We start from the raw sequence: 24,193 nt of genomic DNA, 5'->3' as shown, positions 1-24,193 counted from the left end.
AGATGTGGCTGAGGACACACGAGGGGTGCAGGAGGGTTTGAGTGAGGGGAAGCCGGCGAGGTCTCCCGGGGGTGGTTGCTCAGCTGTTTGCCCGTGGAGAGGAGATGTCCTGTGGGCCATGGAGGTGTCTGCAGCCCCCTTGGCCAAGGGATTACTTTGGTTGTTGCCAGCCTGGGCTGCTCCAGCTCTGACCTGGGCAGAGGTTCAGGGCAGGGTGAGCTCCTGAAGCACCCGAGCTGCTGTTGTTGAGGCTTGTGGTGAGAAAAGGGGATGTTGATGTTCCCCGTGCTGCTCCTCTTGGGTGCGTGAAGACAGCGCTGTGTACAAGAGTACAGGAGGGACTCTTCATCAGGAACTGGAGTGACAGGACAAAGGGGAGTGGATTCAACTGGAAAAGGGGAAATTTGGGGTTGATATTGGAAGAAATCCTTCCCTGGGAGGGTGGGGAGGCCCTGGCACAGGCTGCTCAGGGAAGCTGTGGCTGCCCCAGCCCTGGAAGTGTCCAAGGCCAGGTTGGACAGGGCTTGGAGCAGCCTGGGACAGTGGAAGGTGTCCCTGGCCATGGCAGGGAGAGGGACAAGATGAGCTTTAAGATTCCTTCCAACCCAAACCATTCTAAGACCTTGTGTTTCACCGGTGCCAGCCCAGCTCTCCCCTCTGGCACTAAGGCACAGCATGTTCTGAGCTCTCAGGTATCTGAGAGTGCCTTTGCTGTTCCTCGTGGCACCCAGAGCTGCATCCCAGCAGCAGCCTGAGGCTGGGAGAGCCCAGTCCCAGCTGTCCCATCCCTGTGACCACTCTCGTGTCAGCCAGGGTGGCCGGGACTCCTTTCCAGCTTGTCCAAAGGCCTGAGGGGCTGGAGCTCAGTTTATTGGTGTTCTCTTCCTCCCTGGGGTGTTGTAAAGACACCCTTTGCCTCCTTCTTCCACAGTACAGTCCTGGATTTATCTCGCCCACGTGAGGGATATCTGTAGGGGAAAGTTTTGCAAAGCCTGGTGCTGCCTTCAGAGGCAAAGTCTGCTTTGGAAAAGAGACTTTGACCCATGAATTACTTCTGGAATTATCCATGGCCGTGAGCAAGAGCTCCCATCCCCTTTGTGGTCTCTGCAGGCTGGAAAGTTTTCCCATGAGGATCTCAGCTAAAGCTGAAACTTCTGGGTTTTCAACATCTGCTTTAATTTTTGTTCGTTAGAGTCTCTGATAAATTCCCAGGGACTTCAGTGAAAACCATTATGGTGTCTTTAAAGACTTTTATTATTCTTTTCCAAACAACTCCCACCTTCTGTGAAGGCTTTCAGCTCCTCGGAAGTGAAGCTTTTTAATTCAGGCTCTGGTGAATCGCAGCCCTGCGTGGTGAACACGGCTGCAGGACGCGTTCCAGGCCAGGGGGGAAGGCAGCACCAAAAAAAAAGAGCGTTCCCCTTATCAGTGTGTGTGAGGGCGAGCAGACAGCCCGTGCTGTGTGCCAGACAGGGCGAGGGAAGCACAGCCACCTTTCCTTAGCCAGCTCCTTCAAATGGCTTTTGGCTTTCTTCATGTGCCTTAAGGTAAACGCAGGGAGCTCTCGGCAGTGCTGGGAGCTGCAGCACCTTGTCTGGGCTGTGTTCTGTGCTGCCGCAGCTGTGAAAATGCCTCTTTTTCCGCTTTAAAATGGGCATTGTGGAGATTTTCCTGCCGGCCGGTGGTTAGTGGGTGTGCTGGGAGCAGGGGGGAACTGCAGACGAGCAGCTTTGCAGTGGGGTTTGGGTTCACACAACCCCCGGGAAGGGTCCAAGGGGATCCCAGGGATTGGGTTAAAGCCAGAGTTGTTGCCCCTCACCCTGGTCTCAGCCCCCGGAGGGGCTGTGGGATTCCCAGACACTCCCCGGGCACATCGGAGAGACAACCGGAATAATCCCAGGGATTTCATTGCCACATCAAGATTGTTCCTTGTTATCTGATAAACGTCAGCGGCAACTTTCTCCATGTCCAGTGCCCGGGTTTATCTGCTCTTGGCATCTGAGGGGTGCTGGGAAAGTCACAGCCTTGGTTTTTAGCAGATTGTGTGTGTTTTTACCAAGGGCACAGCCTGACCACAGACGCTGCAGGGCAGGGAGGGCTTCACTTCGTGGACTTTGAAATGCCTAAATCCACGTTCCAGGAGCTCTGTCCTTGCCTTTTTAATTACCCAGAACACAGAGCAAGGAAAGGAAACGTGCAGCTGCTAGCCAGGAAGCTCAGGGGCGTACAATGACTGTGTAAATTAATAATATAAAATAATTCCAGTGGGAATAGGGGGGTGCAGTGTGCAGCTCCTGTAGCTTTGATGGCCCCGAACTGAGCCTTAGCAGCTTTTTCTCCCGGCGTGTGGAACAGCGCTTGAAGCAGGTTTAGGACCCAGCAGGTGCCCAGCCCATTAATCAATCCTGCCCAGAAGCCTGGCAGGTGGTGGGAGCAGCTCCTGGAGGCTGCCCAGGCTCCTCCTTCAGGATTACACCTGGGAGTAAATCCCTGGCTAGCAATGGAAGGATGGCAGCCCTGGGGCCCAGCGTGACACAAACCCAGAGCGATCCTTACCTGCCACGTCTTGTTGGACACTTCCCTGTTTTCTTAATCCTGTGGTGCTAAAATTAATCGGGATTCAGGGTATCACTCCTCTGTCTGTCGGTGCTCAGAGAACTAATTATCTAAATGAAATTGTTGTTTTTTGGTTTTTTTCCAAAGGGACTCAGGTGTTGTACCAGCTCTTTGTTGGGGTACAGGGAAATTGGAGGCTGGATTCTTGGTTTCTTTTGGATTCCTTCCAGCCAGTTCTGGTTCCCCGGAGGTCGCTGGATCTTTGGAGAATGTTTTGGTGTTTGGTGTGTCTGCACCTTGAATTTTAGATTTTAAACCAATAAACCCTGGTTAAAGTGCTTCCAAATGCAGTTTCCCATCAAGATCCAGCTAGCCATGGCAGGTTATCCCATGTGCAAAGGATGAGCTTGGGCAGGAAAATGTTTCCCCAGGTGGCTCAGGGCACAGTGCTGAGACTGACATTGGTTTTTCCAAGGGCTTTGATTTATTGGCAGTGAAATTATCTTCTTGGAAAGGTCCAGGAGGTTGTTGGTGATTTCTTTCCAGTGCAGAGTGTGGAGATGCTGCCTGTGAGGAACACGAGGGTTGGGAGGCAGGAGGGATCCAGGTCTCCACTGCCTTCCCAGGAGCAGGGGGGTTGGCTGGGAGCGCACTGCCTGTAAATGAAGCATTTTTCATGCTGAAGATCATTTTTTAGCCATTGCTGCTGATTTTCTCTACCACAGATGAGCAGGGGAGTAAGGGAATTCTCTTTGAGTGAGGGAAAAATTTTCAGGAGTAATTTCTGCATGGAAAGGGTGGTTGGGCCTTGGCAGGGGCTGCCTAGGGAGGTTTGGAGTGCCCATCCCTGGAGGTGCCCAGGGAATGCCTGGATATGGCACCCTGGGCTGGGGATGAGGTGGGGATCCGGCACAGCTTGGACTGGATGATCCAGGAGGGCTTTTCCAACCTCAAAGATTCTGCGAAGGGAATAGGGACTAAAGGGATTTTCTAGTCCACCTCAGATTGCAGCTTTTAACCTCATTTGTGTCCCAGCAGCCCCTGCCCTTGCATTTCTGCACGCACCCTGTCGTGCTCTGCACTGTGCAGAAACAGCTTCAGGAGGTGATTTGCAGGATGACTTCGGTGGGGGTGGGAAAGCCTTCCTGGGGGCAGATGTTCCCACCCTGCTCACTGCTGGTTTCTCTGGTGCACGTGTTGTAGCCTGCAGTAAATAAATGCCTTCGGTTTCCAGAGCTGCCAGGGGTACTGAACCGTCTGTTCTGTGCTTGCCTCCCCAGCACCAGGTGTGAGCAGAGAAATGTTGGACCTCCAGCCGCCACCCTGGGCCTGCCCAGTGGGAAGACAAAGGTCTGAAGACTCTTCACCCCCCTCGCAGCCCACTGGCAGGATGGCGCAGGGCTCCTGGGAGGAGCTTCTCCTTGTGGGCATTGGTTTCCTCAACAGCTTTGGATGGACAAGAGGTAATTGTGGCTGGAGAAAGAGGCTTTGCCTGTTTTGTTTTGGGGGCAGGTAAAGGCTGGCGGTGCCCATCCATGGGCTGGGCTGTGGGAAATGGGAGCTCCTGAGCAGAAGGAAGGAGAGGGGGGACAAGCCCTCCCACTTTGCTAAATCAGGGTGAGGAGTTGGTGACATATTGGTCTGATGGAGAGACAGGGCAGGACTCTCCTGAAGATCCTGGAGGTTTGCAGGGGGGAGCTTGGTTGGAGCAGATGGGTTGGGAGGTGTGGACACCACATCCCTCCTGCCAGGTTGTTCCTTGGTGGCAGAAGAGGTGAAACCATCGCAGGGCTTGTGTTGAAAGGAGGAAGGTGCTGAGCAGAGGCTTCATTTACAGGGAGAGAGCAGAGCACAGGGAAAGGTGCTGGGTGAGGAGGGTGAGGAGCTGCTGGGGCGGCTCTTTCCATGCCCACGTTGCTTTGGTGCCGCCCTGTTCAAAGCCAAGAGCACAGCTGCTCTTAGGGAGATGCAGAATAAGTGGGACTTTAAAGCTTTAGGGTTGGAAAACCTGCAGCCAAGGCTCCCACAAAATTCCTGTTAAAGCAGCAAACCAAAGCTGCTGGTAAAGTTTGATTTGGTGAGAGCGAGAGTGAGGAGCTTTATTGTTTCAAGAGGTGAAAACTCACAGTTTTGAATTGAAAGCTTTGTCCCTGCTGCAGAAGGGCTTGGCTGAGGCAGGACTGGCTGAGTGTGGTGCCTGTCCATCCCCCTTCAGCTCCCAGTGCCTTAAACACTTCAGAAACAATAATCTTAGCCAGAAATCCTGGTGCTTTGGCAAATGCCCCCCTGGGGAGGCTGTCCTGGATGCAGATATTAGCTGGTTCATGAGGTTTGAGGTGTAAAGGGATGAGGGTTACAGTGTAAAAGGGCCGTTCCTGAAGCACTTGCTGCCTGCAGATCCCTGGGAGAAGCTGTGAAATGAAAAATGAACTGGTTTGTGGCACTGATACTCCCCATTCCCTGTAATTTTTCCCTCTTCAGCACAGTTTCTTTGGCAGTGTATAATTGTGTAACTGCTGGATTTGGCCCATCATCTGTGGAAGAACTTTCTCTACCTCTGACAGTGCTGGAGCTCCTTGAAACTGTTAGAATATTCTGAAGCTTTTTATTAAATACAGACCACCTAATTTTGGGCTTGAAATAACCCGTTTCACAGCTTAAAGGAGTGTTTCTATAGGGGAAACAACTCTCTGGCTGCCTTAATATTCAAAAAAAGGGATGAGGAATAAAAGGGTTGAGGAAAAATAGGATCATTAAATCTCCCTAATAATTAACAAAAGGGAAAGGTAAAAAGAAGGATAGTGCCATTGGCTGGAATGAATATTGATCCAGGTTGACATAATAATTTCAAATCACCTGGTGATAATGCAAAACAATTGCACCTTCAGTACTGGAAAGGAAGTCAGAGCTGCTGTGCTGTGTGTTACCCATCCAAATTCAGTCAGTGGGGTGCTGGTTGAATCCAGGCTCAGCACTGGAGCTGCCTCTGTGTGTGCATGGAACCCCTGGGAGTCTCTGCGTGGTTGGGAGGCTGGGGAGAAGGGCAGGGGGGTGGCTTTGGTCTCTGACGTCGCTGCCTCGTGGTTCTGGCTTTGATCTGAACTGGTTTTGCCTCCAGGTGCTCTGTGCCGTGGCAGTAGCTGTGCCTGGGAGGTGGAATGGCCCCACTGCAGCATCCTCCCCACAGAGAGAGGGGCTCCTGGAGCAGCTGATCCTCGTGGAAGTGTCACCCCGATCTCCCTGTCCCTGCAGCCCTCCCCGGGGCCAGTTGTTTGTGTGTGAACAGAGTGAGCTGAGATCTCTGGCACTCACAGCTCCCTGGCTGCTCCCACGAGGTGAGTGAGTCAGCTCTGCTCTGGGGAGGACAGAGCTGAGGATTAAATCTGAGAGGCACAAAAAACCAGCTCAGGAGCAGAGGCACAGCAAAACCCGGGCCTGTCCACGCCCTGGGCTGCATTTTTCCCATCAAGTAACACTTCACACTGAGCGTTTCTCACATGGCTTTAATCAGGAGACGTATCCAGGTATCCAAACTGAATCTGGCATCCAAAAATTCCAGTTTCCAGTCTTGCTGCTGTTGACACTTCCCAGTACGGGCAGTGGCTTTCCCAGCAATCAAAGCACAGCCTTTAAAACTTCAGCCAGGGCTCTTGTTCAAATTGGCTTTTTTCAGCTTCCATTTTTGGGCTGAAGGCTCGAAGAAGAAGGAAATAGGTGAGATGAGAGCACAGGCTCCAGCAAAGAGGAAGGAGCAGGCGTAGGTCTGGGTGTAGTCATAGAGCCACCCTGCAGGAGAGAAGGTTGTTGTTAAAGCTGTGGGATTTTTCTCAGTGAAAAAAAAAATCATCTGGGGAGGTGGGTGGGAGGCAAAGGATGTGTGTTCTCTGTGTCTAAGAATTCCTCAGATATTTTCCTTAAATTATTTCAACTCATCCTGGGCAGCATTTCCTGTAAGGAAATGACGTGTAGGTCGTTTTTCCCAGAGCCAGCTTTGCTCCTTGTGGTGGACACGGTGTTTAATTTGATGGAATTTAATCCCTCATTTTTTTTTTCCCCCCCCTGTTTAAATAAGTGGGCCAAAAGTGGCTGCTGGAAGATCCTGCTGGATTGATTGGATGATTTGCATGTGCTGGTATTTGCAACATCTGGGCTGCAAACCCCCCCTGTTCTCCAGCCTTGTCTTCTTGTGAGCAGATCTAATAGGAGAGACCCCAGGCCAGGAGCTGGAAGTGACCTTGACAAAAGGAGCTCTGGGAGGACTTAAAAGGAAAAGCTGAATTCCGTGGAGCCCCAGGAATCTCTGGAGGACACAGGTCGCCTTTTAAAGTGACCTCCAAGTGCTGGGTTTGGAGGCAAATCATCTTGGGTGTGAAAGGTGGAGAGTTCCTCTTTGAATGTAAAATCTGCAAAGTGGTGGGAGGTGCTGCTGCACATAAAAACCCCAATCCAGTCCCAAATGTGCTGTGGGGTGAGTGGGTGGGTGTGGGGCAGCAGCTGAGCCAGACCTGCTGCTGGTGTGAAATGCAATTCCTCTGGAATCCAGACGTGCCTGGGCTTCCCTGATTTACACCAACAGCAGGTCTGGCCCCAGTCTGGGATCCCTAAACCCAGGAAGGGCCATGGTGCAGTCCCTGAGATCCTGGGCTGGGACACGTGGAAGGAAAGGGTCTGGTAAAACTTGGGGATCTGTGCTGGAGGGAGGCACCAGCATTTCCCTGCTGTGGATTTCCACGGCTGCAGGAAGGTTTTATAAAGCAGAGGAGAAGCTGCCTGTGCCCAGTTTCAGTTTCTGTTGGCTCCCTGCTGTCCCGGGGGCAGTCCCTGTGTTTGTTCCTCAGGGATGTGGTGTGAGCTGCAGCTGCAGAGGAGGATCCAGCCCAGGCTGCTGCTCTGGGGGACTCTCCCATGACCCCGAGGCTCTTGTGGAGGGCTTCGTTCCCAGGGCTGGGGTCTGTGTTTGCTGCCTGCAGCTCTCGGGGATTTGCAGACGAGAAGGGATGCTGACGTAGTTACTTGTGAGAGGAGCAGGACAGGGTGCTCCAGCTGAGCTCTGATTTATTGCAATTCTTCTTAAAATAGCCTTCAGGATATTTGCTAATTTTTTTAATAAAATATGTTTTGTTAGCATATTTTATTAATATATTTTATTAATATGTTAGCAAATAAATTTTTTTTTTTTTAATTTTGGAAATTTTATATTTCCTGGGGTGGGTTTTTTTTTTTTTTTTTTGGTGCTGAATGGGATTTAGGGGCAATGGGATTCAGCAGCACTGCCTCACTGGCAGCACAGCCATCAGCTTCCATCCCACCCCAAGCTTTTGAAGCAACTCCAGTCTCTGTGCCCCCCATTCTTTTCTTTCCCTTCAGCTGCAGAAAGCTGAACCAGGAGCTTGTGGTGTTCAGAGCCCAGCAGAGCAGCAGTTTTGTAAGGAATGCTGGTAAATCCCAGGTAAATCAATGTGATCCAAAGAAAACATTCCTGGCACTGCTGGTGCAGCCAGCTGGGCCAGGCTGTTTGAATGGTGCCGCTAGTCTTGAATCAGGAGTTTTATTTATCCCTGATGCCCTGAGGAGCAGAATTCAGTGGGAAGGTGAAGGTAAAATTTAGAAAACCTCTGAGTACATGTGCTAGCAGAGCTTTTGGGTGACTCCATCCTCTCCCCTTTCACCACCCAAATTTCTTGGGAGTGGAGTTCACGCTCTGGGGGCTGGAGTCTCTTCCAGAATTTGCATTACATGCTTTGGTTCAGCTCTTTTGCACTTTGAATCAGTGATTTGTGCTGCTTGTGGAAATAAACCGTGCCCTTCTCTCCTCAGCCCGCTCATGGCGGCCAAAATAATGTTTATTCTGGTTTGAGTTGGGTTTTTTCAGCGTGGCAGCAGCCAGAGGTGCCAGTGGATGGGGAGCTCTGAAGGAGACTCCAGACTTTCCGTTTGGGTCCTGGCAGCTGGCCCTGGATTTCAGAGCTTTCAGCTGAACAGATCTGCAGGTAAGTCACCTTTTCCTTGCACTGGGCTTTGGTCTAATATGCAAATCAGGCAGTTTTAACCTTTGCAGTTCTCATTATCCATCATCCATTATTTCCACTTGGGAAATAATGTCCTTAAAAGCACTTGGGTTTGATAAAATTGTAATTCTAAACTCAAAGTTTCTGGGAGGTGAAAGCACCAAATCCCAGGGTGTCACAGCATTTAAATCCTGCATTCTGCAAGGAGCAGGTGGTTCTGGACACTTCATCAAGAGTTTCTGGTCTCACTCAGTTCTCACACTTAAAACTGCATTGGAAGAGAAAATTGCAGAATTTATCTTGGATCCCGAGCACTGGATTGTTTCCATCTTGCTCTGCCTGTAAGGAGATGGATCAGGAAGTGTTTTGCTTCTTGGCTTTATTTATCCCACCTGCATTAAGGCTGATTTCTGTGGAAAGCTCTTTGCAGGAAGCCTGCTTGCTTTGCAAACCCTCTGCAGAAAGCAAAAGGCTTTTCCCATTAGTGCAAACATATTGCAGGTGGATGGAAATTTAACTGCAGAGTGAGCGTGGATAAGAGACAGCCAAGGTGTTGAGCTCCTGCTGGGTGTTACTGTGCCAGGGGATTCAGTGGCAGTGAGGGATTGCTCTGTGCTGAGTGTTCACTGCCACCAGCAGCAGGGATCTTGGATCCAGGCTGTGCATCACCCTGACAGTGGGAAGCTCGTTGTCAATGAAATGTTTTGAAGTTGCATCCACAGACAGAGCGTAACCAGCCCAGGGATATTGATGAAGAATATAAATCTTTTCCTGTGCTGGTGGAGCAGCAGCGTTGCTGAAACTTTGCATGGAGCTGGGATTTACAGAATCCTTGGCAGCTTCGAGCTGGGTGCCTCTGCTCAGGCCTCTCATTAGGAGGTCAGGGAACAAGAAAATGATCTTTTGGATTGGAAAGGACCCTGAAGCTCTTCCCTTTCCACCCCCTGCCATGGCAGTGGCACTTTCCACTGGCCCAGGTTGCTCCAAACCCTGTCCAGCCTGGCCTTGGGCAATTCCAGGGATCCAGGGGCAGCCACAGCTTCTCTGGGCACCCTGTGCCAGGGCCTCCCCACCCTCCCAGGGAAGAATTCCTTCCCAATATCCCATCTAACCCTGCCCTCTGGCAGTGGGAATCTATTCCCTGTGTCCTATCCCTCCATTCCTTGTCCCCAGTTCTTCTCCAGCTCTCCTGGAGCCCCTTTAGGCCCTGGCAGGGGCTCTCAGCTCTCCCTGGAACCTTCTCCTCTCCAGGTGAGCACGCCCAGCTCTCCCAGCCTGGCTCCAGAGCAGAGGGGCTCCAGCCCTTGGAGCAGCTCCCTGGCCTCCTGGACTCTCCATGTCCTCCTGATGTTGTTCCCCAGGGCTGGAGCAGCTCTGCAGGTGGGGTCTCACCTGAGAATCCCCCCTGCCCTGCTGCCCACCCTGGGGCTCAGCCCAGGGACGTGTGGCTTGTTGGGCTGCAGGAAAGGAACAGCTTTGTCCTGGCCAAGCTTTTGGAGGAGAAAAGTCCCCTGCTCCTGAGCAGCGGCTGGACACTCATTTCTAAGCATTTGAAATCTCCCAAATCCTCACAGCTGCCTTGATTTCCTGGCAGAGGGGGAAGAGCAAAGGCTTTTCATGCTCCTTATCGCCGGGCCCAGAGCTCTGGTGGCTGAGCTGTGTAATCTCTGTCAAAACAAGGGATTACTGAGGCTTGTCCCGACGTTTCAGTGCCTCTGCCTGGTGGGAATGTTGCTGAGCCTGTCCTTGCTTTCCCTTCCTCTCCTTGCTTCCCCTCCAGTCCCCCCAGTCCAAGTTCAGTGTTATTTTAACGCTGTTGGGAGTAAAATCCATGGTAATGTGCTCGTTATCCTGCTGTGGTCAGGGCTAAGCTGTGCACGTGGGACTTCACTGCATCTTCCAGATATTCCAGGCAGCATTTTCCAAGCTGCTGGATTGGATTTTGCAAATTCCCAAGCAAAACGTTGCCTGTCTCTAAAAACACATTTCTGAAATAGGATTTCTTTTTTTTTTTTTTTTTTCTCCCCCTTTGAACAGAAAACCCATCCTGGGATGAATCCCTGCAGGAGAGTGAAGCAGCAGCGTGTTTTCTCCCTGGATTTCTGGGGTGGGTGTGGGTTTTATGTGACATCACTTACCTGCTAAAGGGGGTCCTCCCATGGCTGCTATCCCTGCAAAGAAGGCAGCAAAGCCCAGGTAGCTGTGGAGCTTTTCCACACCCACCAGATCCACCTGTTTGGAAACCAAAATGGATAATTAGTGATTTCATAGGAATGCATATGCACAGGAGATTAAGTGATTTTTTTATTTTTTTTTTTTTTTATTTTTTTTTTTAAAGCACAAGAGATGATTTGATTTTTTTTTTTTTTTCTGGGGAATTTCCTCTTCAGCTGCAGCTTTGGAAGGACTTTGCCTTCCAAAGGTCTGATCCAGCCTGGGATCCGTTCGCCTCCTTAAGGCAGCTGTGGAAATTGCTGGGATGGGAGATGCTTTTCTGCCTTCCAGCTGCCCAGACTTTGAGGAAGGAGTTTTAAACTCTGAATGCCTTCCAGAAAGAAATGCCAAATGATAATGAAAATGCCTCCCTGCCTGGATCAGAGAGTCCTGGAATGGTTTGGGTTGGAGGGACCTCAAAGCCCATCCATTCCACCCCTGCCATGGCAGGGACACCTTCCATTGTCCCAGGCTGCTCCAAGCCCCATCCAGCCTGGCCTTGGACATTCCCAGGGATCCAGAGGCAGCCAGAGCTGCTCTGGGAATTTCATCCCAGCCCCTCCCCACCCTCCCAGGGAAGAATTCCTTCCCAATCTCCCATCCATCCCTGCCCTCTGGCAGTGGGAAGCCATTCCCTGTGTCCTGCCCCTCCATCCCCTGCCCCTCTCCAGCTCTCCTGGATCCCCTTTAGTCCCTGGAAGGGGCTCCGAGCTTTCCCTGAAGCCTTTTCCTTTCCAGGCTGAGCATTCCCAGCTCTCCCAGCCCTGGGGAACATCCCTGTGTCCCTCCAGCAGGATCCTGCTGCACTCTCTGTGTGTTCCAGGTGATTTTGGGATCAGAGCAGGACCCAGAGCCTGAGCGCAGCCCGCACTCACCAGCACGGGCAGCACCAGAGCCATGAAGCCTCCACAGAAGATGGCAAAGGCCACGGTGTAGGTGAGGAGCAGAGGGAAGGTGGTGGCCAGGGGCGCCAGCAGGTTGGTGACCCCGCTGAGGAGCAGGTAGGTGACATGGAAATGGTACTTCTTGGTCCAGTTGTGGTCGGCCAGCCAGCCCGAGAGCAGCTGGCTCAGCATCTCCGTGATGCCTGGGGGAACAGGAGCTCTCAGGGGAGACTTGGCTTTGGGTAAGATTTACATTCTGCTGTTTCTAGGTATTTTTATATATTATGACTATATCATTACTTCATACAAATAGATTATAAATATATAAATAATATTTACATAAATATATTTTTATAAATATATTATATTTTATATAAACATTTATATATAGAAAATAATATATTATAAATCTAGCTATATTTGATTGTAGTTTATATGATTATTTATATTATTTGTAGTATATGTATTATATTGATACTTACCATATTTTATATTGTTCATATTGTTTTGTATTGTTTCTATTATAACTAATATAATGTAATATAATGTAATATAATATATATCATATTATATAAATTACATTATATTACTTATAATAGCATATTTTATATTAGATTATCTATATTATTTAATATAATTAATTGTATTTCATATAGTTAAATTATACTTATCTTCATATTACTATATTTATTATTCAGTATTTGCATTTTATGATTTTTTTATATTTTACTATATATTATAATATATTACATATTACATATTCTTATAAAGTTATACAGTATTTTATATTTATATTAATATAAATTATTCATGTTACACATGATTATTTACATTAACCCTAATATAATTTATTCTCGTATTTATTTCATAATGTTACTTTTTTGTATTATTTTATATTATATACACGCTTTTTATAGATTTTAAAATATAGTTTTAAATTATTATATTTAATATTTATTAGTGGTTTTTATAATATTGCCTATTTCTATTATTCCATATTATTTCTGCTATTGGCTGTGTCACGTCCCAATTTCCCTGTTCATTGTGAGGACGTGACCACAAAGGGCTGAAATGCCAAAAGGTCCCAGGTGTTTTTAGGCTTTTGCAAAATCCATGGATTGGGTTTTTTCCCCTTTTCCCTTGTGCTGCTCTTCCCAAGGGCACCCAAGTGCTCTGGGAAAATTCCTGTCAGGGCTCTGCAGCCCAGACACCTCTGAAATGCCCTAAATCAGGAAAGAGGAACTTGCTGAAGAGAAAAAGCTGAATATTAAGAACAAAACTGTGCCTGCCATTTTAATTTTTCTAAAAACCCGAAGAGCACAGAAACTCGGGCCTTTTAGAGGCTCAGCAGCTTCTTAGTCGTTTGGGTTTTGAGAGTTGGGGTTTTGAGAGTTGGTTTTTACATTTCTTAGTACATTTTTATGAAGCAAAGATCGAGGAGCTCTCGAGTGAGCTCATGTCCCACTGACCCCTGTGTCCCTCCCACTCCTAATTCCAAATGTCCCATTAATTCCTGGCCTCTCCTAACCCCTCCCTGCTGAATATTACCCAGCACTGCAGAAATGAAATGTATTTTTGTACAATAAAACATTTGCTGCTGACTGAGGCTGGAGCCACTTTGTTATCCCAGCATGGCTTTAGTGTTAATCCTGGCTTATAACCAGGGTTTGGTTTTGGGGGAATGTGCCTTGATTCTTCTCCACCTGGAGGTGGATGTGCCAAATCCAAATGCCCGGATCCACATTAATGTGGGGAGTTTTCCCCCAGTATTGAATTTCTCCCTCCTGGGTCAAACCACAAGGCTTTGGATTCACCTCTGGATTCCTTGGGTGGGTTGTGGGTTTAAGCACAGCAGGGATCGTGGTGGGAAGGCTCCAGAAGGACACAGAGCACCTTGTAAGTGGAAATTTGGGGTTGTTGGGAGCAGCATCATCCCAACACGATCCCGTGTGGGGGAGAACCACCCGCTGGGGCTACAGGAGGTGACTCTGTGTCCACAGAAAGGGGGAAAGGCTAAACCTCTGCCAGGAGGATCCATCCCAGGACAAATCTGGGGCCATTCCTTGGCCGGACTGGTGGTGTTTTCCTGTGGGTTAGGGGTCCCTGTGCCTACCGGCCACGGCGATGAGGAGGGAGCCGTCCCTGCTGCTCATGCCCAGCGTCCGCGCCCTGGCCACCAGGTGGAAGAAGGGCACGAAATAGGCCAAGTGGCTGAACAGGAAAGACCAGGTGAAAACGAAGAAGACGGGATCCTTCAGCGGGGAGAAGTCCAGGAGAGGCTGAGCAGGTTCCTTCGGGGTGGCTGCAAGGGGATTGTGGCTTCTCTTGGCCTCGGCGGGGGTTTCTGAGGAGGAGCTCTCCGGGGTGGGCTTCTCGAGCCTTCCCAGGGCATTTGCTGGGTCAGAGACATCTCTGCCATGGGACATGGCGAGTCTCTCTGTGCTGGGAGCCTCCTGTGCACGGTGAAGCTGTAATTCCCTCTGAGTGCTTCCATCTAAACAGCCACCAGGAGTTTCTGGATCCTTCTTTGCCACTGGAGACCCCCGGCGTTGATTTTCGGCAGGTTCCCGAGGCAGCTGGGTGCTGACGGGCCACAGCAACATGCTGGAAGGCACCAGGTTCAGCATGATGCCTCCAAAAATCAGGAGGGTACCTGAGGGAAGGCAAAAGGTGTTTTGTTCTTGGATTGGAAAGGGAGGAGCAGCAGGAAATGGCCTTTGTAGAACAGGGTGAGGTTTTCACTGACCATGGAGAAAGCTCTGCCATGAGCAGGGAGTTTGCCTTCTCCTTATGGAGGAGATAACAAAACAGGGATTTTTATTCCCGTTTCTCTAGCTGAGAGGTCATTTTGCTGCGATGCACAGAACAAATCCACAGCTGTCTCTGGGATCTGGGAGCTTGTTTTGCTTTTCCTCATTGAAAGTCACGATGGACCTTCAAGATGGTCTTGAAACACTACAGTAAAAGTAGGGATTTCTGGGTTTCATTTCCGAGGTCTCTGCTTTGACTCTGATTTTAATGAGTGATTAAGTTTTAATTATTAACAAGGTGTTCCCAAACCATCCTAGAAGAGGCAGAGTTGCTCCTCAGCGTGTCGAATTTTTAAAAAGAGCCTCTTACCCTGCCCAGACCTCCCTAAAGGCCCTCCCAGAGGCGATGAACTTGAAGGAACAGGAGATGCCTCACCTTGCCAGCCGTAGAGCTCGATGAGGAGCTGAGTGAAGGGAGCCATGAGGAAGGTGAGCCCCATCCCAGAGCGGGCCAGGGCGTTGGAGAAGGCCAGGCGTGCCCGGCAGCGCTTGGCAGTCATCACCGCCGCCGCCTGGTACAGGCAGGAAAACCCCATCCCTGGGGAAGGGGGAAAATGAGAATTCCCTGCCCAGAAAGGGACTCCTGTGTCAGGATTCCACGTCCCTCTACCCCAAGCTGGCAGTCCCTGGCTCTGCAGTGTTCAGGGCTCAAAGGAGGGGATTTCTGCTGTCACAGTCGTGGTTGGGTGGGGTTTGGTGGCTGGGGGATTGGAGGCTCTGCTCTTTTATAAGGGATTTTTAAAGGCCAGGATGCGTGTAGGTGCAGGGAAAAATCAGTGTTAGTTGGGACAGGAATGTTGAAACTGGTGTTTTGTTCTGAGCATGAAGCTTTGGGAGTTCACACTGTCTCACAGAAAGGAGCTGGGGATGCTTTGGCACTGAAGGTTCACAGAATCACAGAATATCCTGAGGTGGAAGGGACCCACAAGGATCATCAACTCCTGGCCTTGCACAGACACCCCAACAACGCCACCCTGTCCCTGAGAGTGTTTTCCAAATGCTCCTGGAGCTCTGGCAGCCCCGGGGAGCCTGGGCAGCGCCCAGCACCCTCTGGGGGAAGAACTTTCCCCTGATCTCCAGCCAGAGCCGCCCCTGACACAGCTCCAGCCCTTCCCTGCCTCCTGTCCCTGCTCACCTCAGGCTCCTCCAGCTGAACAAACCCTTGGCTGCTGCCCCTCCAGACCCTTCCCCAGGTTTAAAGGAGCTGATGTGATCATGCCCAGGGAGTCTCACCCGGGAGGAATCCCATGGAGAAGCAGAGGAAGGGGACGCCGGTGGCCTGGGTGCTGAGCAGGCAGCCCCCGGCCACCAGCCCCGCGCCGAGTAGGGAGGTTGGCCGCTCTCCCAGCCGCCGGCACACCACGGCCACCGCCGGGGCTGCAAGGGAAACACGGCACAGCTCAGCCTGAGGGGACAAAACCTGCTCCCGCAGGGCTTGGGGACCTGGGTGGGACCGCTGGGAAGCGCTCCATGAGCAGCCTCGGGAGGCAGGGGGTGACGGGGGGTTGGGGTGGGTTAGTGTTCAGGGGAGAGGCTTTGCCTGTGCCCCGGGAGCTCAGGGAAGGAGGCAAAGCCCAAACTTCCAGCTCTCCTGAGCCTCCTTCCTCAATCACACCGTGCCCAGAGACTCCCAAATTATTGCACAGCTGGGACAGGAGTGTTGTTTGCCCTGGATCTGTACGATGAACTTGCAGTGAAGTTCAGGGGATCCCAGAATGGGTTGGGATGGAAGAGACCTTAAAGCTCATCCAGTCCCAGCCCTGCCATGGCAGGGACACCTTCCACTGTCCCAGGGTGCTCCAAGCCCCCACCCAGCACTTCCAGGGATCCAGGGGCAGCCACAGCTTCTCCGGGCCTCCCCACCCTCACACAAAAGGATTTCTTCCCACCATCCCATCGGATTGGCTCTGTGTTTAGAGCACATTCCTGCTCAGACACGTGTGGCTGCCCATGCCAGCCATGTCCAGTTTGGAGCAGTCTGGGATGGGAATTGGACCCACAGAGCACCCAGGCCACAGGGAGCCAAGGCTCCGGCCCTGGGGACACCAGCTCACCTCCAAGGAAGCGCAGGGAGGACATGATGGAGCCGATCCAGCTGACCTGCTCGGAAGATCCCCCCATCTCCTCTCGGAACACCACAAAGAAAATCCCAAAGGTCTTGAGCATCCCCATCACCAGCACATTGACCTGAATTGAGAGGGGGTGGAGGTCAGGTGCCACAGGGGATCGGGAGGGAGGAAAAGATTTCCTTCTGCATCTTTTGGGGTGGTGTAGGAGAAACAACCTGGGACACTTGAACCGGTGTTGGGGAATGCCAGCAGGGTGGGCTGGTCGTGGCCACGCTGCAGTTTGATCTCAGCAGACCCTCAGGAAACCCTCTGCAAACTGACCTCCCAAAGGAAAGGAACAAGGTAACTCTAGAGCTCAGCTCTCCTAGGACACCTTTACCTTTTTAAATTACTTTAAATTACTGCAGTGATTGTCTGTATGGATCAGTTTGGAGATCACCGGGAGCTGATGAGGGGATGAGGGCAGCACGGATGGAAGTTCTCTGGGGCGCTTTCCCAGGATTTCTCTGCCACAGGGGCAAAGGACAGACAGTTTGCGTCCTTAATTTTAACTCCTGATGTCTCCCTGGTGGCAGGGGGTTAATGATTGGCAGTGAGTTACTGGGGGTGCATTTGAAGTGAGGAAAGCTTTCCTAGCCTGGGGGATGGTGCCTTCTTTACAGTTGGACTCAGTGACCTTAAAGGTCTTTTCCAGGCTTCACAAGTCCTTGATTCATCACTGGTGGGAAGACAAAGCCTGGGGCACGGAGAATTTGTGGCTTTAAAAGTGATGTTGAGGTCCCTGGTGGTCCCAGAGAGTACCCGAGAGCGTGCTGCTCCCAGTCAGCCCCTGGCTCCCACCTCAGCGCCCTCGCCCGAGGGACAGGGCACCCCTTTGGGGTTTGACAGCCCCGTGGTGATGTGTTTGAGTAGGGAAAAGTCATCTTATCCTGGCAAGGAAGCCTCTTGTTCCATCGCTGAGATGGAGGCATTCCGCAGGGAACGGCGTGGTGGGATCGTCCCCTGGCACGGGTGGGATCAGCCTGGCTTTCCCCGGGTGAGGCTGGAGACTTTCCCCTCGCCCAGCTCCGGGAGGGTTTGGTTCATGCCCCGCTCACCAGGAAGAAGTGAAGCACCACTCCCCACGCCCAGCCTGCGGCCGCTCGGCTGCCTCGGCTCTTCGCGGCTGTCGGAGCCTCCGGAGCCTCCAGCTCTTCATCCTCGTGCCTGTCCCCTGCCGACGAGAACGCCGGGACACATCAACACCTTTTACTGCTCCTGTTCCATCCACGAACCGTCCCCGTGCGGCAGCGCTGCCGTGCAGCCCCTGGGGCGGGCACCCGCCCTGCGCTCACTCGGGTGATGCTTTCACCGACCTGCCGGCGACCCCGCGTTATCCCTGCCTGCAAACACTTTAATATTCTTCCTCATTCCCACCGAATTACTGCAACCACTTAAGGGTGGGCAAGTGGCTTTAGCAGTTTGGGTTGTGCCTGGAGCCCGGGGGTCACTGGATCCACCTCGGAGCTCTCTGGGAAGCTCTTCCCACCCCATCTTTCTCTGCTTGATTCCCTTCCGTCCTCTCACCCACCCCGTGCCTCTGGCAGAGGCAGGATCCTGCCCGAGGGAGCAGCTGGAGCGTACAGCAGCTGGGGATGATGATCCTGGAAGTTTTCCTTACCGCCTTGCTGCTGCATGCCGGAAAATCCTCCCCAGGACAGTCCACAGCAAAGAGGAATCTCTTCAGAGTCTATTCATTTGCTCCAGAGATTAAATCTCCCCTTCCTGACTTGGCACCCCGGAGTCTGCTCCTTCATTCCCGCCCGGTGAGGGTGTCTGTCCCCAGCGGGACATGGAGCCTGGCATGGGGGACGGAGCCCATCCTCCTCCTCCTCCTCCTCCCTGGAGGCAGAGCTTGGCTTGTGAGGCCCCGAGGCCGAGAGTCCCTCCCCTTCCCCAGCTGGGAACAGGAAACCCTGGCCGTTTGGAGCAGAAATCCTATTGGGAGGGAAAAGAAGGGGGCCCTGCGAAGTTCCAGCAGAGCCGGGGCGGCAGTGCTGGAGCGGAGCCCGGCCTGGGGCTGCGGGGGGCTGCAGGAGGGCAGAGCCCTGTCCCTGCCCGTCCGGCACGGCTCTCGGCACGGGAAACTGAGGAGGGGATAGGCTGGGAAAGTCGGGGTTTTCCAGCTGGACAGAGCAGCCGCGCCGCTGCAGCCCCGGGATTGGAGCGGGGTTGGCCTTGGCTCCCGGCCTCCGCTGTGAATCTGCCCGAGCTCCTGGGTGAACACAGCCCTGCTGCTCCCTGCCCTGCTCTCGGCTCACCTGTCACCCCAGTCATTCCTGAGGCCAGAGAAAACTGGGATCCGTGGGGACAGTGATGCTCTCTGCTCTCCCTTGGCAAAGAGCGCAAAAGCTGCAATTCTGGCGGAGCCCAGGACCTGTGGCAGCCTGTGGAGGAGCTTTCCCTACAGGAGCACTTTTAATGTGTCCACTGAGCTTTATTTAAGCAGGCTGAGATTTGTAGTGAGCGTGGTTTCAGGGCCTGTAGGAGGGGGCACAGGGCCAGCAGCACCCACACCCAGAGCTGCTGGATGCCCCGGGGGAAACCCCAGCTCCAGCTGCTCCCAGCCTGGTGGATGGAGGGACAGGGGAGAACCCCAGGGCCACCACAGAGCTTGGATATGCCCAAATCAGGGCTTTACTCCCGGTGAACAGAGCTGCAAGGGAAGTGCAGCCTGGCTGGGCAGGGGCTGCTCCTGTGTGAGCCCGTCCCTGTCACTGCCCAGCTGCTCCGAGGAGTAAAGTGAGAGCAGTGACAATGTCATTTCACTCTGACCCAGCCCAAGCTTTACCTCATGCTCTGCTGTGAAACTTCCCTTCCCCTTCCTGCAGCTGCAGCCCGGCTCCTTTTCCCTCCCCAGCACACAGGAGCCCTTGGCGTGTAGCAGCTTCCCATCTTTTTGCAGGATTGTTTCCCTGCAAGCATTTCAAACCTGCCAAGAGGGAGAGGGGCCTGGATTTGTGAGGGTGTTGCCAAGATCCCCTCAGACCTCCCAGGGCCCTGGCAGGGCCAGAATGTGCAGGTTTGAACTTCAACCCGAGGCACAGTGAGCAAGTAACTCCCACAGAATGTTTAACTTGAGGAGGCGAAATGTTTCCTAGGAGAAATTCCTGGGAAAGCGTTTGTACCTCTTCTCTTGGAGGAGCCCCCACCAATTCCAGAGAAATGCTGATGAAGGGAGTGGGAGAAGTCACCTTGCCTGGCTTTGGAAATGAAGCACCAGCCCCAGCTCTCCCAGCTGGAGCAAAGAGAAGGCAGGAAGGTTTTTACAGCTCATTTATTGATTTCTCCAAAAAATGAAGCCCCCACACAGAGCAGGGAGGATCTGCTGGTTACAGGGCCTGGGGCCGTGCCCACGGTTCATCCTCAGCAGCACAAGGGCTAAAATGTGAGCTGCAGGCCTGGGGAGCTGCCCAGGAGCTGCAGAGAGGGGAGGGAGAGCCTTCATCCTGGCTGTGGAGCCCCAGAGGGAGGGTGGCAGAGCAGGGAGGAGCAGCTGGGAGCAGAGCTGGCTGCCAGGGCTCAGGACAGCAGCTTGTGCACTGCCACCGTGATGCTGTCGTGCTTCTGGATCATGATGTTCCTACAACGAGGAGAAGGTGCTGAGGGAGGAGAGCTGGGACAGGAGCAGCTGCTGGGGGTGGGGAGTGGGCAGGGGGAGCACTGAGCAGCCACAGAGCACATCCCCATCCCAGACCTGCGCCATCTCCACGAGCAGCGATGGGGACGTCCCTGCTGCCCCACTGACTGACAGGCTGTTATAAACACAGATCCCAGCCCTGGTTATCCCCAGGGATCCGCCAGCCCTGGTTATCCCCAGGGATCCCCCAGGCCTGGTTATCGCCAGGGATCCCCCAGCCCTGGTTATCGCCAGGGATCCCCCAGCCCTGGTTATCCCCAGGGATCCCCCAGCCCTGGTTATCCCCAGGGATCCGCCAGCCCTGGTTATCGCCAGGGATCCCCCAGCCCTGGTTATCCCCAGGGATCCGCCAGCCCTGGTTATCCCCAGGGATCCGCCAGCCCTGGTTATCCCCAGGGATCCCCCAGCCCTGGTTATCCCCAGGGATCCCCCAGCCCTGGTTATCCCCAGGGATCCCAGCCCTGGTTATCCCCAGGGATCCCCCAGCCCTGGTTATCCCCAGGGATCCCAGCCCTGGTTATCCCCAGGGATCCGCCAGCCCTGGTTATCCCCAGGGATCCGCCAGCCCTGGTTATCCCCAGGGATCCCCCAGCCCTGGTTACCCACAGGGATCCCCAGGGGGGCAGGAGGTGCAGTAACCAGCCCCCCTTGAAGCGTTTCCCCCTCCTTTTACACCTCCTGCCTCCCAACCCCCCCCAAATGCAATGACTGTTCCCCTGCAGTGCCTGCCTCCCCCACAGAGCAGGAGCTGCTCCAGGGCTGGGAAAGGCAGGGGAGGGGGGCAGCAGCAGCTGCAGGCCGGGAACTCACCCATTGTCGGACTCCAGGCACACCACGGGCGTGTCAGTGGGGTCAGAGGTGAGCTTGGCTGCCTGCTGGGCCAGCACTGAGATGATGCCAGCGTGCTCATCCGACAGGGTCCCTCTGCCTGGGGGGGGACACCAGGGATCAGCTGGGACAGCCCCATCTGCCTCCCCCAGCCCAAGGGCGTCAGTCCTGCCCTGGCCCAATTCCCTCCCTGGGGGCTGATGCAGCATCTCCCAAAGCCGTTCCTCTCCATCCCCCAAAAATCCTGAATTTAAGGGTCAGGAGGAGCTGGCTGCGCTTTTCCCCCGAGGCACAGGCAGGTGGTGGCCCTTGGGGACACCCGAGGGTGGGGCAGGAGAGCAGGGCAGGGCCCGGGGTCCTCAGAGGGGCGCTGATGCAGGACAAGGCGGGGAACCCCCATGCCGGGGACCCTTCAAAGAGAAGGGACAGGACCTGCTGCCCCCCACCCCCGGGAGCCCTTGGAGGGGCCGGGCAGGGTTTGGTGTCCCCCGCCACCCCAGGGGCCCCCGGTGCCCTCCCCCGGCGGCGCTGGCTCACTCACAGCCCAGGTTGAGCCCCTGCGAGTCGGTGCACAGGACGCCCACCACGGCCGGGCTCTTCATGCTGGGGGGAGACAGCGGCGGTCACAGCCGGGACCCCGGCCCCGCTCCCCGCACCCCCGGCCTGCCCCCGCCCGCCGTGTCCCCCCGTGTCCCCGCAGTCCCTCGTGACCCCCCGGTCCCCCCGTGTCCCCGCAGTCCCCCGGTCCCCGCACGTCTCCTCCAGGTGCTGCTCCAGCGTCCCCTCCATCGCCCCGCGCCGCCACTTCCGCCCCGCCCCGGGCAGCGGCGCCACCCACGTGACCCCAGGACGGCGGCTCCGCAGGGCCAAAAGCGCTCGGAGCGCGCTCGGCTCTGTGGGGACGCCCCAAAATCCGAGACCCTGCCGGTCCCCGCTGTGGTGTCGCCGCCTCTCCCCGACACCGTGCCCGGCTCTGGGGGGGACTCTCAGCAAGCCCGCACCCCCAAATCAGCCCTTCCTGGCTGTGTTTTCGCGCAGAGCACGCGGCACAGTTGCGATATTTGGGGGTTTTTTTCTTCATTTTCCCGACTTCATCCTCCCGAGCGCGGCTCAGTTGCGTCCCCTCCCTCCCCGCAGCGCCGCCCGGGGTTTGCAGAGCCGAAGGAAATTCAAGCGCGGCTTTAATGGTGCTCCCGCGCCCCTTCCCCGGCCGGAGCATCCTCCCGCAGCTGGACCACGGCCGGGCTGCGGGTTTGGGATGCGGGGACACGAGGATACGGCCGGGTTCGGGACCCCCGTGGGGCACAGAGGTGTTAAAAGTGACACTCAGAGCTGTTTTCCATGGAGAACCCCCCCCCAAAGTCACGGCAGTGGGAGGGGATTTCTGGAGCAGCAGTGAGTTATTGATTTATCGGGAACTCGCGGCACCGCTGAGCCGGTCCCGGCTGCACCTGGCCGCGGATCTCGGCTTGGCAGCTCGGGAAATTAAAATGTTATTGATGGGGGAAGCGAAGTGCAGCAGGAGTTTGAATTTAATTTATTTCTTTTCTTTTTTTCCGTTTTGTTTTGTTTTGTTTTTTACTTTTCTTTCCCTTTGGTCAAGCTGGGAACACAAAGAGCCCTCAATCCCGAGTCTCCAGGGGCTTCCTGCTGCATCCCAGCCCACGGGAATGGTTTGGACTAGAACTGCCTTTGTTTGTGGGGGTTTCCCCCCACTCCTGGGAAACAACACAAGACACAAATACAAATACAAACACAAATACAAATACAAACACAAATACAAACAGCCACTCCGGAGACGGGGACTGTCTGCCCTCTCTGTCCTGTCAGCCCCTCCACAAGGAAACCTCCCGAATAAAATCGCTCCTGAGCCATTCCTGGCTGCGGGATTTCTGCAGGGAGAGATTTTTGATTAATTAATTCGAGCCCGGGTGGGGGAGTGATGCAGCTCCACAGCAAAACCTGGATGATTAAACCCCGATATGCAAACAGACCAAAACTTGTAAAAGTGTGAGACCTCATGACCTGTGTTCCATTTTGTGACCATTCTTCGTCCACCTTGGGTGTAGCCCTGGTCGGGCCCTGTCCTGCCCAAGGTGTATCCTGGAGGCCTTTTAATAAACACCCACTTTATTCTCTGGCTCTGTCCAGGCTCTGTTCCAGGTCAGCCTTCCCAAGGCATCACGGGTTCCTCGACAGCTGCTTCTGCTGCTCTGTCAACCTCAACAACACGGATTTTTGGGATGCTGCTCCTGAGAATCCCAACCATGAGCCCCCAGTGCCTGTGTCTCACCCTCTCCTGGGGCTGCCAGGTGCCCACGTAGCCCCAGGCAGCCTCCAGGAGGGTTTTTCTCAGGTGGCTGATGTTGTTCTGAGCTCAGTGTTTGTCCTGCAGGGAAACTGAGGCACGGCCAGGCCCAGCTGTGCTCCCACACGTGGCTCAATCCCAGCCTGGAGCAGGACCTGGCTGGGATTGAAGGATTCCCTGTGTTGCAAACATGTCATCACAGTTCCCTTCCCCAGGGTGTTGGCTTTGGGATGCTGCCAGTGAGTTGCCACCTTCCTCTTTAGTTTTTATCCAGGAAAAATCAAGGCTGAGACAATTTGAAGAGTGAAAGTGGATGCTGAGCAACCAAGAGCTTCCTCTCGTGTTTTTTTATCCTGGCACATGATAAAATTTGGGATGTGAAGCTGAGCAGCGTCATCTCATCTGCCAGAGCAGGGCTGCTGGAGACCTGACTTTAATCATCTTTACACTTTTCAATTGTGTGCAAAGGAAAACAAAAATCAGAGGCGCAGGAACTTCATTTTGTGAGGAGCTGGAGCATTTTATCCAACACCCAACACTTCAGCTTCTGCCCAAATTATCCCAAAACTGTAGCCCTGGTTCGTGCCTGAGATGTTTTGGTTTTCTGAAATTCCTTTCCCAGGGAATTTTCTGTAAACCAAAACACAAATCCAAATCCTCTGCAGCCCTTCCATATCCTTGGAGCTGCTTTGGCCCCTCTGCAATTCCTACTGGATGAATCAGTTCTGTGGTGAGAATTCCCACTGTGATATCATCCACTCCTGGCTTATCCTTGTGTTTCTTCCCTGGGGGCAGCTCTTCCAGCTGCTGATGGATGACCTAACCCAGCCCACAATG

The 24,193-nt window shown here is 53.5% G+C and overlaps 2 protein-coding genes across 2 annotated transcripts; both read right to left on the bottom strand.

The window, feature by feature from the left end:
- Positions 1–6,024: 6,024 nt before the first annotated feature.
- On the bottom strand, positions 6,025–18,410 carry SLC16A4 (solute carrier family 16 member 4). The gene is made up of 9 exons (XM_066204121.1): positions 18,202–18,410; positions 17,639–17,754; positions 16,527–16,659; positions 15,706–15,849; positions 14,849–15,010; positions 13,776–14,315; positions 11,654–11,865; positions 10,703–10,796; positions 6,025–6,342 (listed from the first exon to the last, which is right to left on the bottom strand). Exons 1-9 carry the CDS (start codon positions 18,215–18,217, stop codon positions 6,194–6,196), a joined length of 1,566 nt encoding a protein of 521 aa, XP_066060218.1. The 5' UTR covers positions 18,218–18,410; the 3' UTR covers positions 6,025–6,193.
- A 1,430-nt stretch (positions 18,411–19,840) lies between these two features.
- Positions 19,841–21,891, bottom strand: LAMTOR5 (late endosomal/lysosomal adaptor, MAPK and MTOR activator 5). The gene is made up of 4 exons (XM_066204135.1): positions 21,803–21,891; positions 21,590–21,651; positions 21,031–21,148; positions 19,841–20,163 (listed from the first exon to the last, which is right to left on the bottom strand). The coding sequence occupies exons 1-4, from the start codon at positions 21,835–21,837 to the stop codon at positions 20,103–20,105; spliced, it is 276 nt and encodes a 91-aa protein (XP_066060232.1). The 5' UTR covers positions 21,838–21,891; the 3' UTR covers positions 19,841–20,102.
- Between the last annotated feature and the right edge of the window lie 2,302 nt (positions 21,892–24,193).

Source organism: Chamaea fasciata, unplaced genomic scaffold, assembly GCF_029207755.1.
Source record: "Chamaea fasciata isolate MVZ Bird 193981 ecotype frontalis unplaced genomic scaffold, bChaFas1.0.hap1 SCAF_25, whole genome shotgun sequence".
In the NCBI taxonomy this organism is placed as follows: domain Eukaryota; kingdom Metazoa; phylum Chordata; class Aves; order Passeriformes; family Sylviidae; genus Chamaea; species Chamaea fasciata.
The sequence above is the reverse complement of the archived record's forward strand: the minus strand, read 5'-3'. Positions and strand labels throughout refer to the sequence as shown.

Coding starts and splice junctions, on each gene's coding strand:
- SLC16A4 (XM_066204121.1), bottom strand. Junction 15,011..15,705: donor CTCCATGGGATTCCTCCCGG/GTGAGACTCCCT, acceptor CCCCTTCCCCAG/GGATGGGGTTTTCCTGCCTG. Junction 10,797..11,653: donor CTCTGGTGCTGCCCGTGCTG/GTGAGTGCGGGC, acceptor GTTTCCAAACAG/GTGGATCTGGTGGGTGTGGA.
- LAMTOR5 (XM_066204135.1), bottom strand. CDS start 21,837: ATGGAGGGGACGCTGGAGCAGCACCTGGAGGAGAC. Junction 21,149..21,589: donor GCAGGGGCTCAACCTGGGCT/GTGAGTGAGCCA, acceptor GTCCCCCCCCAG/GCAGAGGGACCCTGTCGGAT. Junction 20,164..21,030: donor TGCCTGGAGTCCGACAATGG/GTGAGTTCCCGG, acceptor TCCTCGTTGTAG/GAACATCATGATCCAGAAGC.